The sequence below is a fragment of the Somniosus microcephalus genome, chromosome 10 (assembly GCF_052327205.1).
Source record: "Somniosus microcephalus isolate GS21.2 chromosome 10, FLI_Smic_1.0, whole genome shotgun sequence".
Classification (NCBI taxonomy): domain Eukaryota; kingdom Metazoa; phylum Chordata; class Chondrichthyes; order Squaliformes; family Somniosidae; genus Somniosus; species Somniosus microcephalus.
In genome coordinates, this window is record NC_140996.1 from 182,864,599 (window position 1) to 182,878,446 (window position 13,848).

A 13,848-nucleotide genomic window follows, 5' to 3' on the forward strand; every position below is an offset into this window, starting at 1 on the left:
TCCATTCACAATACCATAAAATATATATGGCGTACTGAGCACAAAAATCTAGGCTGACACTCCAGTGCAGTGCTGCACTGCCGGAGGTGCCGTCTTTCGGATGAGATGTTAAACCGAAGCCCCATCTGCTCTCCCAGGTGGGTGTAAAAGATCCCATAGCACTATTTCGAAGATGATCAGGCGAGTTACCCCCTCTGTCCTGGCCATTATTTATCCCTCAATCAGCATCACTAAAAACAGATTATCTGGTCATTATCACATTGCTGTTTGTGAGACTTGTGCACAAATTGGCTGCCACGTTTCCTACATTAAAATAGTGACTACACTTCAAAAAGTTTATTAACTGTAAAGTGCTTTGGAATGTCCAGAGGTCGTGAAAGGCTATATAAATGCAAGTCTTTCTTTTTGCTGCTGCAATGCAGGCTTATTTCATGGTACTCAGTTGTGAATGGAGAGTTGTCACATGAGTAACTTAAAAATGTGGTATGTAATGGGGAAAAAATAACCCTTTCAGTTCTTTTGATGAATGTACAATTTGGTGTCAGTAATGAAACTTAATAAAAAAGATGTTGAAATCTGTTCAAATATTCCTGTGAGATGTACATAAAATACAAATCAAAAATCGTAGTGAAGGGCTCCTACTGGGGATCAACTCTGACCTACAGAAAAAAAAGACAAAGCTCTTGATGCTACCAGCTGAGGTTTTGATGCATTTTTATAGTTCTATAGCACCATGATGTGGTCAACATTCTTTTGACCCTTGCACATTAATTTGCTTTTTCATGTTTTATTACATTTGTGATGCACTGTAAAACTGAACCTTTAGAAATACCCGGTGACCTTTTCAGAACTCTACCTATTCCATTATTAAAAAACATCTGTAGGTTATAAATAACCTATACATTTATACCATCACCCATAGAATTAGAGAAATATATGTCTTTTTCATTGCTTTCTTTGAAAAAAAATATATCTAGCCTTAAAAATAGATTGGATATCTTAATTTTCAGATTTTTAAAATTTGCACTGATAGATTTCTATGATAAAGAAGATATACACTGGGATTAAATAAATACAAGGTGTTTTTCACTATATGAATATAGTTGGAAGGAAATCAGGGTTCCATCCCTCGCTTCTACTCCGTGTAGTGTAGACAACCCTGGCTTCTACATCCCAAGGCACTGTGGATGCATGAAAATCTGGGTCTATATTACGGCTGTTGGGATAAGAAAGCCAGTCCCATGAGTTTGCTGTCTGCGGCTTCCATATAAAAGCAGAGCTCAAAGGAGAGAAATACCGGTTTGCTTCCCAAATATATAAGTGATGGGGAGGTGCATGGATACTGCTCTCCCGAAACTGGATCCAGTTGAAGAGTGGAGATAAAAGTATTTACAGAAAAGCTTGGGGCATCCTATGGGGGATGGAGTAGCACAGCTATAAAATGGGACCGGTTTCGAATCAATGGCTACGAAACATGTAAAAGTCGCAAGTCAGAAAACAACTACTCACCCATTGGCCAGTTTTCATACACATGTTTGGCAATGTCTGCTGCTGAATCATTAGGTGAAAACAGAAATTCTTTTGTTTTTCCGCTCACCAAGATGAGTCGCAAGTTAATCTGTTTAAATGGAAAAGACAACATTTCAATATAGTACAGAGAAGCAGTTTGAAAATACGTGTGTCAATTAGTGCTCAAAATTAGATAGCATGAACAGCAGTGGATAAGTCACTGATCCACACTACCAAAGAAACATACTGCATATGCCAAAATTAACAAAAAAAAACTATAAACTACCATACTTCAGTAGACAAGATGCTTCTAGCACATGAATGCAATATACAGCCAGCTTGTCTGGCCACTGGAACACAATACTCCCACTTCTAAAAGGGAAGGAGGGGGAAAAAATCTTGCATTTATATAGTGCCTTTAACGACCCAAAGCGCTTCACAGCCAACAAAGTACTTTTGAAGCAGTCACTGTTGTAATGTTGTGAACACGGCAGCCAATTTGGCACAAACAGCAATGTGATACTGACCAGATAAACTGGTTTTAGTGATGTTGGTTGAGGTAATAAATATTGTCCAGGACACTGGGTAAAACTCCCCTGCTCCTCTTCTGATAGTGCTATGGGATTTTTACGCCCACTTGGTATATGCTCAAGTCTCTGGAGTGGGGCGTGAATCCACAGCCTACTGACTCAGAGGCGAGAGTGCTAACTGAGCCAAGACCCTTAACCAAGGGGACTAAAGTTAGAAAGCTACAGCTCTAACTCATGCATACAACTTCCAGAAAGCCAGACTGCCAATTCACAGAGTTCTGAATTAAAGTTTTGATTTAAACATGAATGTTTAAGTAGAACCTTTTGTTAACACTACTAAATATTTCCAACAGTAATTAAAGGAGGAAAGATGGCGTAAGGAAAACACGTATTTTTCAGGAACCAATCGAAAAAACACTTCTGTCTCTTACAAAGGTGATCTCTTACAAATTTCTTTCCAAATTATCTGTGCCATTGAGCACCCCTCCCTCACTTCCATACTCAGCATAAGCTCTTACTCACTGAGGAATTCCACAGAAGATCTGCCAGTATAATGGGGAATGCCACAAGATCTGCCAGTACAAGAGTCCAGCATCTAAGTTCAGCCAACACACACGAGACATCACACTTCATTACAGATTCTAAACAATCTATTGGCAAGAGCCTGAAATTTGCAGGCACATTCCAATTTGCAATTACAGATTAATCTCAAGTCAGTATTTACTTAACAATTTAAGTACAACTCCACCTTGGCAGCAGAATACTACATTGTGCATTACATAGCATTCCACATAGAACAGCACATCATCCAACTTTAGTATTTACATAGAAACATAGAAGATAGGAGGAGTAGGCCATTTGGCCCCTCGAGCCTGCTCCGCCATTCAATGAGATCATGGCTGATCATCCAAACTCAGTACCCTGTCCCTGCCTTCTCCCCATATCCCTTGATCCCTTTAGCCTTAAGAAATATATCCAACTCCTTCTTGAATATATTTAATGAATTGGCCTCCACTGCCTTCTGTGGTAGAGAATTCCACAGGTTTAACCACTCTCTGGGTGAAGAAATTCCTCATCTCTGTCCTAAATCGCTTACCCCTTATCTTTAGACGGTGACCCCTGGTTCTGGACTCCCCCGCCATCGGGAACATCCTTCCTGCATCTAGTCTGTCTAGTCCTGTTAGAATTTTATAAGTTTCAATGAGATCCCCTCTCATTCTTCTAAACTCCAGCGAGTATAAGCCCAATCGACCCAATCTCTCTTCATAAGTCATTTCTGCCATCCCAGGTATCAATCTGGTGAATCTTCGCTGCACTCCCTCCATGGCAAGAACATCCTTCCTCAGATAAGGTTTGTTACTCATTAGGAGGGCAAGAAATATATTACTGGAACCATCCTCAAAAAAAAATCCTATTAAATGTTCTCATTACCATTAGGACCAGAAAGTACAGACAAGTCCCCTCTGCTCGTGCTTCCAAGACAAACTTTTTCTTAACAAGTTCACTATAGAAACAACATAAGGAGGCCGATCGGCACACTGCGCTTGCGCAGGCCCTCAAAGAGCTATTTACCAAGACTCATTTCTTGCTGTTTATACCTGTTTAAATAGTTCTTCAAATATTTATCCACTTCTCATTTAAAAGCTATTATGGATTCTGCTTCCACCACTGCTTCTGGTACGGCATTCCTTGTCCTAACAACCCTTTATGTAAAAAATATTCTCACATTTCCCATGATTCTTCTGGTGATTATCTTAACTATATGCCCCTAGTTATGATCAATGAAAATAGTTTCAGATTTACTTTGACAAAGCCTCTCAATTTTAAACACCTATTAGATCTCCTCAATCGTCTGGGTTCAACTTAAGAGTCACACTTTCTCTAGTCTCTCCTCATAACTAAAGTCTCTCATCCATGGCATCATCTTGGTGAATCTCTTCTGCACTCTCTCCATGACCTTGATATCCTTCCTAAAGTAAGGTGCCCAAAATTAGACCCGATAATGGACATGGACTGGTCACAAAAATCTAGGCCGATACTCCAGTGCAGTGCAGAGGGAGTGCTGCACTGCCAGAGGTGCTGTCTTTCGGATGAGGCATTAAACCAAGGACCCGTCTGCTTGCTCAGCTGGACATAAAAGATCCCATGGCACTATTGCATAGAAGAGTAGGGACTTATCCCTGGTGTCTTGGCCAATAGTTATACCTCAATCATAACAAAAACAGATTATCAGGTCGTTATCACATTACTGTTTGTGGGAGCTTACTGTGTGCAAATTGGCTGCCGCGTTTCCTACATTACAACAGTGACTACACTCCAAAAGTACTTCATTGGCTGTAAAGCGCTTTGAGACGTCCGGTGGTCGTGAAAGGTGCTATATAAATGCAAGTCTTTCTTTAACAATGATTTGTAATGGTTTAGCATTACTTATTTACTTTTTAGCACTCTATCTAGGATCCTATATGCCTATTTATAAACAGCTTTAGCAACTTATCCTCCCAATTTTAAAACTCAGTCGGTGCTCCTCTTAAAGTTTACCATGTAGTGTGCATGTATGTATATCTTTCCTTATTCTTCCTCCTAAAATATACCACCTCGCACGTCTCTGCATTAAGTTTCATCTGACATCCATCTGCTCAGTCCACTAACTTGTCTATGTCCTCCTGACAAATAGTCTTCAGTTAACTCGTTCATTTTTTGTTGTCTGTAAATTTTGATAGTGTGCTCCCATATCCAAGTCCAGATTAGATAGATAGGAAATGATCCTAATACCCAAGAGAAATTATCCCTACACTGACCCCTAGGGACCATTATTTACATCCTTCCAGTGCTAAAAAGATCCATTAGCCAGTTTTCTATCCTTTAACTAACTTACTAGTCATGCTGCCAAATTTCCATTAAAATCATCCTTTCATTTAAGCTGTTCTAGTTACATCGATGTAGCAGCAAGTTCCGTTTATTGAAGATATTTCTGAATGTTAGTCTGACTTGTTAATTAGATAAGATACTGTATGTGACTTAATTTTATTAACCAGCCACCTATGCTGGTTAATATCAAACATCTTTTGAAAATCTATATACGCAACACCCATTGCATTCTCTTATCAATACACTCTTATACACACCAATGACCTCTTAATCAGTCAGACATGATTGGCCGTTTACAAATTCATGCCATGCTTTCACCCAGTGACGAATGTGGAGGTTACGAAAGGGGTACTGCATCTTTGACTCTGGTGCTCTGGAAACTGCCCCACTGACATTTCAGGGCAGATTCCACAGTAGCTTCAACGGGGGAGAAAAAGGGCATTTCGCAGTTATTTTCAAAATCGGGTTTAGGATACTGTCTGACTCATTTCTCAGGTGACTAAAAGAAATATGTACGTGCAAGCAAGTGCAATACTGCCCTATACAAGTGGGCTGAAAATCTCAGCCACAACACATCCAAAGAAATGACTTTTTAAATTGACTAGACTGTTCGGATTCTAAGCGTCTGTTAAAGCACAAAGATCCAGAAAACATACAAAAAGTTAGTGCAAGATTTGGATCAAACACAATGTCATAAAAACATAAGAAATAGGAGCAGGAGTAGGCCATTTGGCCCTTCTAGCCTGCTCTGCCATTCAATAAGATCATGGCTGATCTTCTACCTCATCTCCACTTTCCTGCCCTATCCCCACATCCCTCGATTCCCTTAATATTCAAACATTTCTTGATCTCTTTCTTGAATATACTCAATGACTGAGCCTTCACAACCCTCTGGGGTAGAGAATTCCAAAGATTCACCACTCCGAGTGAAGAAATTTCTCCTCATCTCAGTCCTAAATGGCCGACCCCTTATTCTGAGACTGTGACCCCTGGTTCAGACTCACCAGCCAGGGGAAACATCCTCCCTGCATCTACCCTGTCAAGCCCTATAAGAATTTTGTATGTTTCAATGAGGTCACCTCTCATTCTTCTAAACTCTAGAGAATATAGGCCTAGTGTACTCAATCTCTCCTCATAGGACAATACCCCCATCCCAGGAACCAGTCTGGTGAACCTTCATTGCACTCCCTTCTATGGCAAGTATATCCTTCCTTCTGGAAGGAGGCCGAAACTGTACACAATACTCAAGGTGTGGTCTCATCAGGGCCCTATATAAATTACAGTAAGACGTAGATGACAAGGGCCTTGTTTGCGAGTGAACAGACATTCTGGAGAGAAATGTAGAGAAGGCAGTAATTATTGATCCAGTGCTCGTATCCAAGTGGCGAGAACGGGACAGGAAGGTGTTGGTGAGGTTAGCCCTCAGGAGGCACGCTTGGTGGGAAGGTCGGAGAGAGAACATGACAGAATAATTGTAAGGAAGCAGCAACAGGCACCTCAACAGACCCTTTGAAGAATGCCAAGGGAGGCACAGGGGTAGCTGTGGGCTTGCTCAAGATTCAAGCCTTGGATGGCAGCAGTAGAGTAGGAAGGCAGAAGAGTAGTGATGTTATGGGGTGAGGATTAGGTGTGTAAAGTACCAGTGAGGGTAAAAATGAAAAGTGGCATGACTGGGTGACAGGAATGGAAGGACACAGAAGACAAGGGCATCAAGAGGGGCCAACAGTAAAAGAAAAGGACATAGAAATAATTGGCTCAGGTTTGGAGCATCAACCAAAATGTGCACAAATGAATTCAGAGCGAATTAAGGTTACACACGCATCACAGAGATTTGGGTTGAAGTGTCCTAATTGTAGTCAGATAATAGGGAGGGGAGATATAGAGATGATAGGAGAGAGCCCAAAGTTAAAGCCCAAGCTCCCACGATCAATGTTCCCACTAATTTTTTTTGGCCCGTGCAGCCCCTTTAATGGGCAGTGTGGGCCATTCAAAATTACACGCACGTGTGGTTCTTCTATTTAAAAGCCAGCTGTGCCAAACCTTCAGAGCGCTGTGCGGCCGTGCAGTTTAAAGAAAAGATTGCCCACAATGGGATATAGCTGACATGTAGACAGGGTGGAATCAGTTTGGAGCATCTACGCCCAGTGTCCAATATCTGAGAGTTGTGGCGACATAGCAGATCCAGGAGCCGTTTGAGGGGCAGAATATCTGTGGGTACACTTCTAGAGGACGTCCAGTGGAATAAGAGGGCCAAGGAGGAGTGCAACGTCTCCGTGATCCTGCACACAGTTGATGCAGGGGTCCAGTGGAGGTGCGTCATAGCATGCAGTGTTAGCAGTGTGCACCAGTGAATCTTGTATATCAGTAGAGAAGCGAGAAGCAGTGGAAGTAAACCGGAGAACCTAGAGCAGTGAAGTGCAGTTAGGTAAAAGTTGTCACTATCCCAATGCAATTCATGTTTGTGAATCAGCTAAATTAATTTTTTTAAATCTTGAATCAGAATGGATACTTCCAGTTTCCATGATTTTACATAAATCCACAATGTCACAGTCATAATGTCTGTTCTTTGAGTTTGAAATTTATCTGACTGACCATTTTAAAATACTTCAAAATAGATTCTGACATCGACTGGTCAGAGTATGACACTTAATAATTTAGATAATCCTTTTAACAATGATGTACAATTTGGACTTGAATTACATAAATAAGGTAATGTTTCCATGTCCTTTCTCAAAGATGAAGTCAGGCTTAAAATTTACAGGACCATTTGCTGCATCATCTTAAACCTCTGAATACTGTATCCCAAATATTTGCTGATTCAAAAAGGAACCTGCAGTAAAGGAAATCTATATCAGAAAGACTGCAAATGCATGGACATCAATGATGTTACACAGCATTATAACCTGGGATTGGAAGAGTCGAGGGAATTCCACTGCTTCGCATAATTGTGCCTACACAAACAATTCAAGCAGACGCCTTGAGCTGAATCGTACACATTGCTGAGGCAGGAATGTTGATAGATCAGTTTTGTTTTGGGAAGGCCACAACTTATTTTTCACAGGACTGTATGTATAAATTCAGAAGAGATTTTAAATCTGGAACTGAATGTACAAAATTGAATTGGAAGACAGCCATCCAGATTTCCAATATTTCCAAAATTTGCAGGCTCGAGGGGCCGAATGGCCTACTCCTGCTCTTATTTCTTATGTTCTTATGTATCTTTTATACTCTATATCTAGAATATCTATTCCTTCCCCTCAATCTTTTTTTAAAATTTCATTCACATTTAAAGCACCAACTCCCTCAAATTCAACACAGTTTTAGCAACTAGTAAAAATGCACCAGTGGAAGCTGACCGTTTTTGCCCCACACATTGTAATATCAGCAGCTATTCTATTACATCATGACAAGTTATTGGCTATTTACTTTTGGTTGAAACTTCTGCAGTGGCAATGCAAGTATAAATGCTGCCATTTTCTATCATATGGGACAATTGTTGGTGGCCTCAAAACACTGCGCACTTTGTTCAAATTTATTCTATATTCATTAGAAGTGCTGAATAGAAGGGGAATAAGAAATCATCTGTGATGTGTCTAATGACAAGTTTAAGCAACCTGGCAATGAGAAAAATGCCAGCCCATGGTAATCCTCTGTACCTTCCAAGTAACTGTCATTACAACACAGCACTTAATGCCATTCTGAAGTCGTTTCTCAGAAGCAAAAAGGACTAACGGTACTGTAATTGCCAAATCCTTCTATTTGGATATTAAAAATGTTATGGGGTACGTTATAAACACTGCTGTTGTATACATACATATAGTGAGGATTAATAAGCCTGCACTGTCCTTTTAACTCAAAATAATTGGAAAAATAAGGCTCAAAGCATAGATATGCAAAACAACAACAGGAAACGCTGGAAAAACTCAGCAGGCCAGGCAGCATCGGTGGAGAGAGAAACAGAGTTAACGTTGCAGGTCGATGACCTTTCGTCAGAACTGGAAAAAATGCAGGAAATGGAAAGCAAGGTTGGGGCTGAAAGAACAAAAGGGAAGGTCAGTGATAGGATAGAAAGCAGGAGAGATGAAGAGACATTAAGAGATATTCAAGGCAAGGGGAGGTGGAAATGGGGCAGGTTAAGGAACAAAGGATGGCTCTAGATGGGGTGTGAATTGCGCTGGTAGAATGAAGGACAGCTGAAGGAAGGGAAGAAAAAACAAAAAAAGTGTGGATTAAAAAAAAAATATATATATATGTGATAGGGGCCGAGGTTATGATCTGAAATTGTTGAACTCTATGTTGAGTCCAGAGGGCAGTAGAGTGCCTAATCGAAAGATGAGGTGCTGTTCCTCGAGCTTACGTGGAACAATGCAAGAGGCCGAGGACGGTCAGGTCTGAGTGGGAATGGGGCGGTGAATTAAAGTGACAGGCCACCGGGAGCTCGGGGTCCCCCTTACAGACTGAACGGAGGTGTTCCGCAAAATGGTCACCCAATCTGCGTTTGGTCTCCCCAATGTAGAGGAGACCACATCGTGAGCAGCGAATACAGTATACTAAATTGCAAGAAGTAAATCACTGTTTCACCTGGAAGGGGTGTTTGGGGCCCTGGACAGTGGGAAGGGGGAGGTATAAGGGCATGTGTTGCATCTCCTGTGCTTGCACGGGAAGGTGCCGGGTGAAGGGGAAGGGGTGCTGGGGGTGGTAGAGGAGTGGACTACGGTGTCGCGGAGGGAGTGGTCCCTATGGAATGCTGAAAGGGGAGGTGAGGGGAAGATGCATTTGGTGGTAGGATCACGCTGGAGGTGGCGGAAATGGCGGAGGATGATCCGTTGAATGTGGAGGCTGGTGGGGTGAAAGGCAAGGACAAGGGGAACTATCGTGGTTCCGGGGAGGAGGAGCAGGGGTGAGGGCAGAAGTACGGGAGATAGAACGGACACAGTCGAGGGCCATGTCAACCACAGTAGAAGGGAATCCTCGGTTGAGGAAAAAGGAAGACATGTCGGAAGCACTCACTGATCTCATCTCCTCTGAAGATCTTCCCTCCATGGCCGCCAACCTCAGTTCTCCAACCCTGCACAGCCCACTTCTAACTCCTTCCCAAGATCCACCAACAGGACTGCCCTGGTAGACCCATCATTTCAGCCTGTTCTTGCCCCAGGGAACTTATCTCTTCCTATCTCGACTCCATTTTTTCTCCCCCTGTCCAGTCTCTTCCCACCTATATCCGAACTCTTCCGACGCCCTCCGCCACTTTAACAGTTTCCAGTTTCCCGGCCCCAACCGCCTCCTTTTCACTGGACTTGCAATCCCTCTACACCTCCATCCCCCACCAGGATGGCTTGAAGGCGCTCCGCTTCTTCCTTGAACAGAGGCCCAACCAGTCCCCATCCACCACCACCCTCCTCCGCCTGGCTGAACTTGTTCTCACATTGAACAACTTCTCCTTTGACTCCACTCATTTCCTCCAAATCAAAGGTGTTGCTATGGGTACCCACATGGGTCCTAGCTATGCCTGCCTTTTCGTGGGATATGTGGAACACTCTTTGTTCCAGTCCTACTCAGGTCCCCTCTCTCACCTCTTTTTCCAGTACATTGATGACTGTATCGGTGCCGTCTCCTGCTCGCGCCCTGAACTAGACAATTTCATTCACTTTGCCTCCAATTTCCACCCTTCCCTCTCCTTCACATGGTCCATCTCCGACTCTTCCCTTCCTCGACTTCTCCATCTCTGGAGATAGGTTATTGACCAACATTCACTACAAGCCCACTGATTCCCACAGCTACCTGGACTACACTTCCTCCCACCCCACCTCCTGTAAGGACTCTATTCCATTCTCCCAGTTTCTCGGTCTTTGCCGCATCTGCTCCGACGATGCCACCCTCCATACCAGTGCTTCCGACATGTCTTCCTTTTTCCTCATCCAAGGATTCCCCTCTACTGTGGTTGACACGGCCCTCGACTGTGTCCATTCTATCTCCCATACTTCTGCCCTATCCGCAGTATTTTGCTATCGTAATAGATATGCAAAAGTTCTGTTTAAAAATAGTCAGATGATATTTTGCCTTGCAACCAGAGTTCTCCAGAAATACATTTTAATCGTATCTTTGATGCTAAAACATACTCCTCTTCATGTCAGGGTACTTAAATAGATTAAAGCATCTCGAAACACATTTGCGCTTCCAGTGGAAAGAGGTACATTACCCAAGGTTCAATAATCTTCTTACAGGAGATTAACAAGGAGGTTAACAATGATTTACCATGTGTGCATTTACAAATAGGCTATCCCCAAATTACATAGTCGTGTTTATTCTAACAGTACAGATAAAGCACACAGAATTGGCCAGTAGTTTAGTTTTACAGCTTAGATTCATAATGGAATATTCTAAATTACTTCAATAATCAGATATTATTAAAACCATAAAGCAACTACAATTTTGGAGTTAACTGCATGTATTATCTTGCAAACATACTCTGCCAAATGAGCAATGGGTCAGATTAAGCTTTTCAATTAAAAAGAATCTGGAATTATCTGATTGCATTATCTTTTCAGTTTCATAATATAAAAAGTCCACTCCACCACTGCAAATTACATTACAGAATGAAATATTTAATTAAAATCCGAAATGTCTTAAACCTGGGGCCAGAAAAATGAAAGCTTAGTAAATCAAGTTCTATAAATGCACCAAATAAACTGAGCACCAAAAACACCTACAAGATATTGCACCAGTGAAAATGTATTGCTGAACTGTGCTGTAAATATTAACATGTCTGAAAAACCACACTGGCCTGCTAGACTTGCGTCTTTAGTCTTCTGTGAAAAGCCATCCAAGAGTGCGAACATACTAATTAAATAAAGTTGCGTGATACTCAGATGCTGCTGCAAAATGCCTTGTGTTAAGATGTACAACTTTTAAAACTGGCTGGGTCATCAGCTGATGTACTTCTGGACCAACAAGAAAAGACTTAAAGATCATGCAATGATCCTGCTGAAGCAGGTCTTCAAAGTATTTAACGTTAGAAGTATTGATGCTGAAGCAGTAGCAAACAACAAGGAGGACTTCCAACAATGAACTAGTTATTGAAACAGCTAACTAAACCTCATGGTTCACAGAAGAAATAAAATGTAATTAACTCTTTCTTGATATGGAGCAACAAGACTACTGTCAACGATGAGAAAAAAAGTGAAAATTCAGATCAAGAGTCTAGAAATTCCAGATCCAGAGAGCAGAAATATGGTGGGAGTTTGGAATTTTGGATAAAACCCATATTTGCTGTTTCTGGCCTATATAACTTACCCAGCGAAGTCTGACTCGGTTTGGGAAAGTTCTGGACTTGGTATAAACTGGAGAAGATCACATGTTTGCCACAGCCATTGTAAAGATGGTTTATCTTAAAGGGGACAGTATTCCATGATTCCCTTGCTTGAAAGGCGGCCTGCTTGTTTGCGTAAATTAAACAAATCAGAAAGAATTCAGAAATTGCCAGCTGGTTGGGAGATGGGGAACAAACATTGAACAGAAATTCATTACTTCCCAGCTATTATTTTTGTAACACTACGTTCTCAAAACTATGGTCCTTCACAAATTATGCATTGCTCATAGCGAGACAAGAGATTTCATAAGAACAGGGCATTATGCTAAGTGGTACTATCAGCAACACTGATTTATCAGCATTGGGCGGCCAGAGATCTGAGAGTATTGGGAAGAGGCCCGGCATCTGGCAATACTACGATGAGGTTTCAGAATCTAGCAGGGGGAACTAGGGAAAGGTCCCAGAGTTCAGGTAACCCTGTATCACATCCTGGAATCTGGGAACATTGGGCGAGAAAGGTTTGAGAATCTAGGAGCATTTAGGATAGGATTAGGGAGCATTGGGTATAAAGTTGAGGTTTTGAGAGGGTGGGTGGGGGTGGGGTCTTGGAATCAGAGTGGGGGCTGGCAGGGTCTAGCAGCCTTAGAGGGGTCTTGAAATGCCTTGGCCACTTTTGAACCATCAGGTGCCACGCTTTCCATGTTCCCATCTTCAGCCTCCTCCCCTAACCTCAGCCATCAAGTGCAATCTCCACTGATTTCCCATCATCAGTGATTCCTATCACATGAGTTTGTTAACTTAGTCTTTATTAAACATAAATTTACAGAATGAAAAGTTACCTCACAAAATGTACAGGCATTCATCATTTATGTAGTTTCCCACTACTTATAGTAAAGAAATTACTTTCAAGCACCAAAATGTTTAAGATTTTTGGACTGACCTTTCAGCTGAATAGAAGGGAGGGAGTGGCTTGCCATGATTTACATGGACAGCAGCCAAATCTGGAGAAATACAATAATCCAAATTTATCTTCCTGCTGAGTTTAAAACACTTAGGGGAAAAAAAAACTGAGCTCCTGCTCAGTCTGTTGACTGAGAAAGAAATACATTTGCAAAAATGTGTTTTGTTTTCTGTTGAAGAACTCCTGCTCTAATCACAGGTAAATCAGACAGCAGGTGTGTCGAAGTAAGCGTTCATAATAGAAAAGCAGTTGTTAATATCTTAAATGTGAGACACCCGAAATAAAGCTTTGAGTATTCAATCTCTATTTCCCCCCAATGTCATAGACAACCAAAGAAATTCACAAACCCTCACAGAAAAAAGACACAACCGTATAATTAAATTCAAACTCAGTGATGCATGCTGGCAATCCCACCACAGCAGCTGGGAATTTAAATTCAGTTAATTAAATAAATCTGGAATAAAAAGCTAGCAACAGTAATGGTAACCATGAAACGACCAGATTGTTGTAAAAACCCATCTGGTTCACTAAAGTCCTTTAGGAAAGGAAATCTGCAGTCCTTACCTGGTCTGACCCATGTGTGACTCCAGACCCACAGCAATGTGGCAGATTCTTAACTGTCCTTAGAAATAGCCTAGCATGCCACTCTATTGTATCAAAACCACTACAGA

The 13,848-nt window shown here is 41.7% G+C and overlaps 1 protein-coding gene across 1 annotated transcript in view; it reads right to left on the minus strand.

Moving 5' to 3' along the window:
- ubl3a (ubiquitin-like 3a) overlaps positions 1-13,848 on the minus strand; it is a 126,976-nt gene that overhangs the window by 22,531 nt on the left and 90,597 nt on the right. The window contains exon 2 of the mRNA XM_085999298.1: positions 1,510-1,618. Coding sequence (XP_085855424.1) covers positions 1,510-1,618 — 109 coding nt within the window. The remainder of the gene's footprint in view (positions 1-1,509; positions 1,619-13,848) is intronic.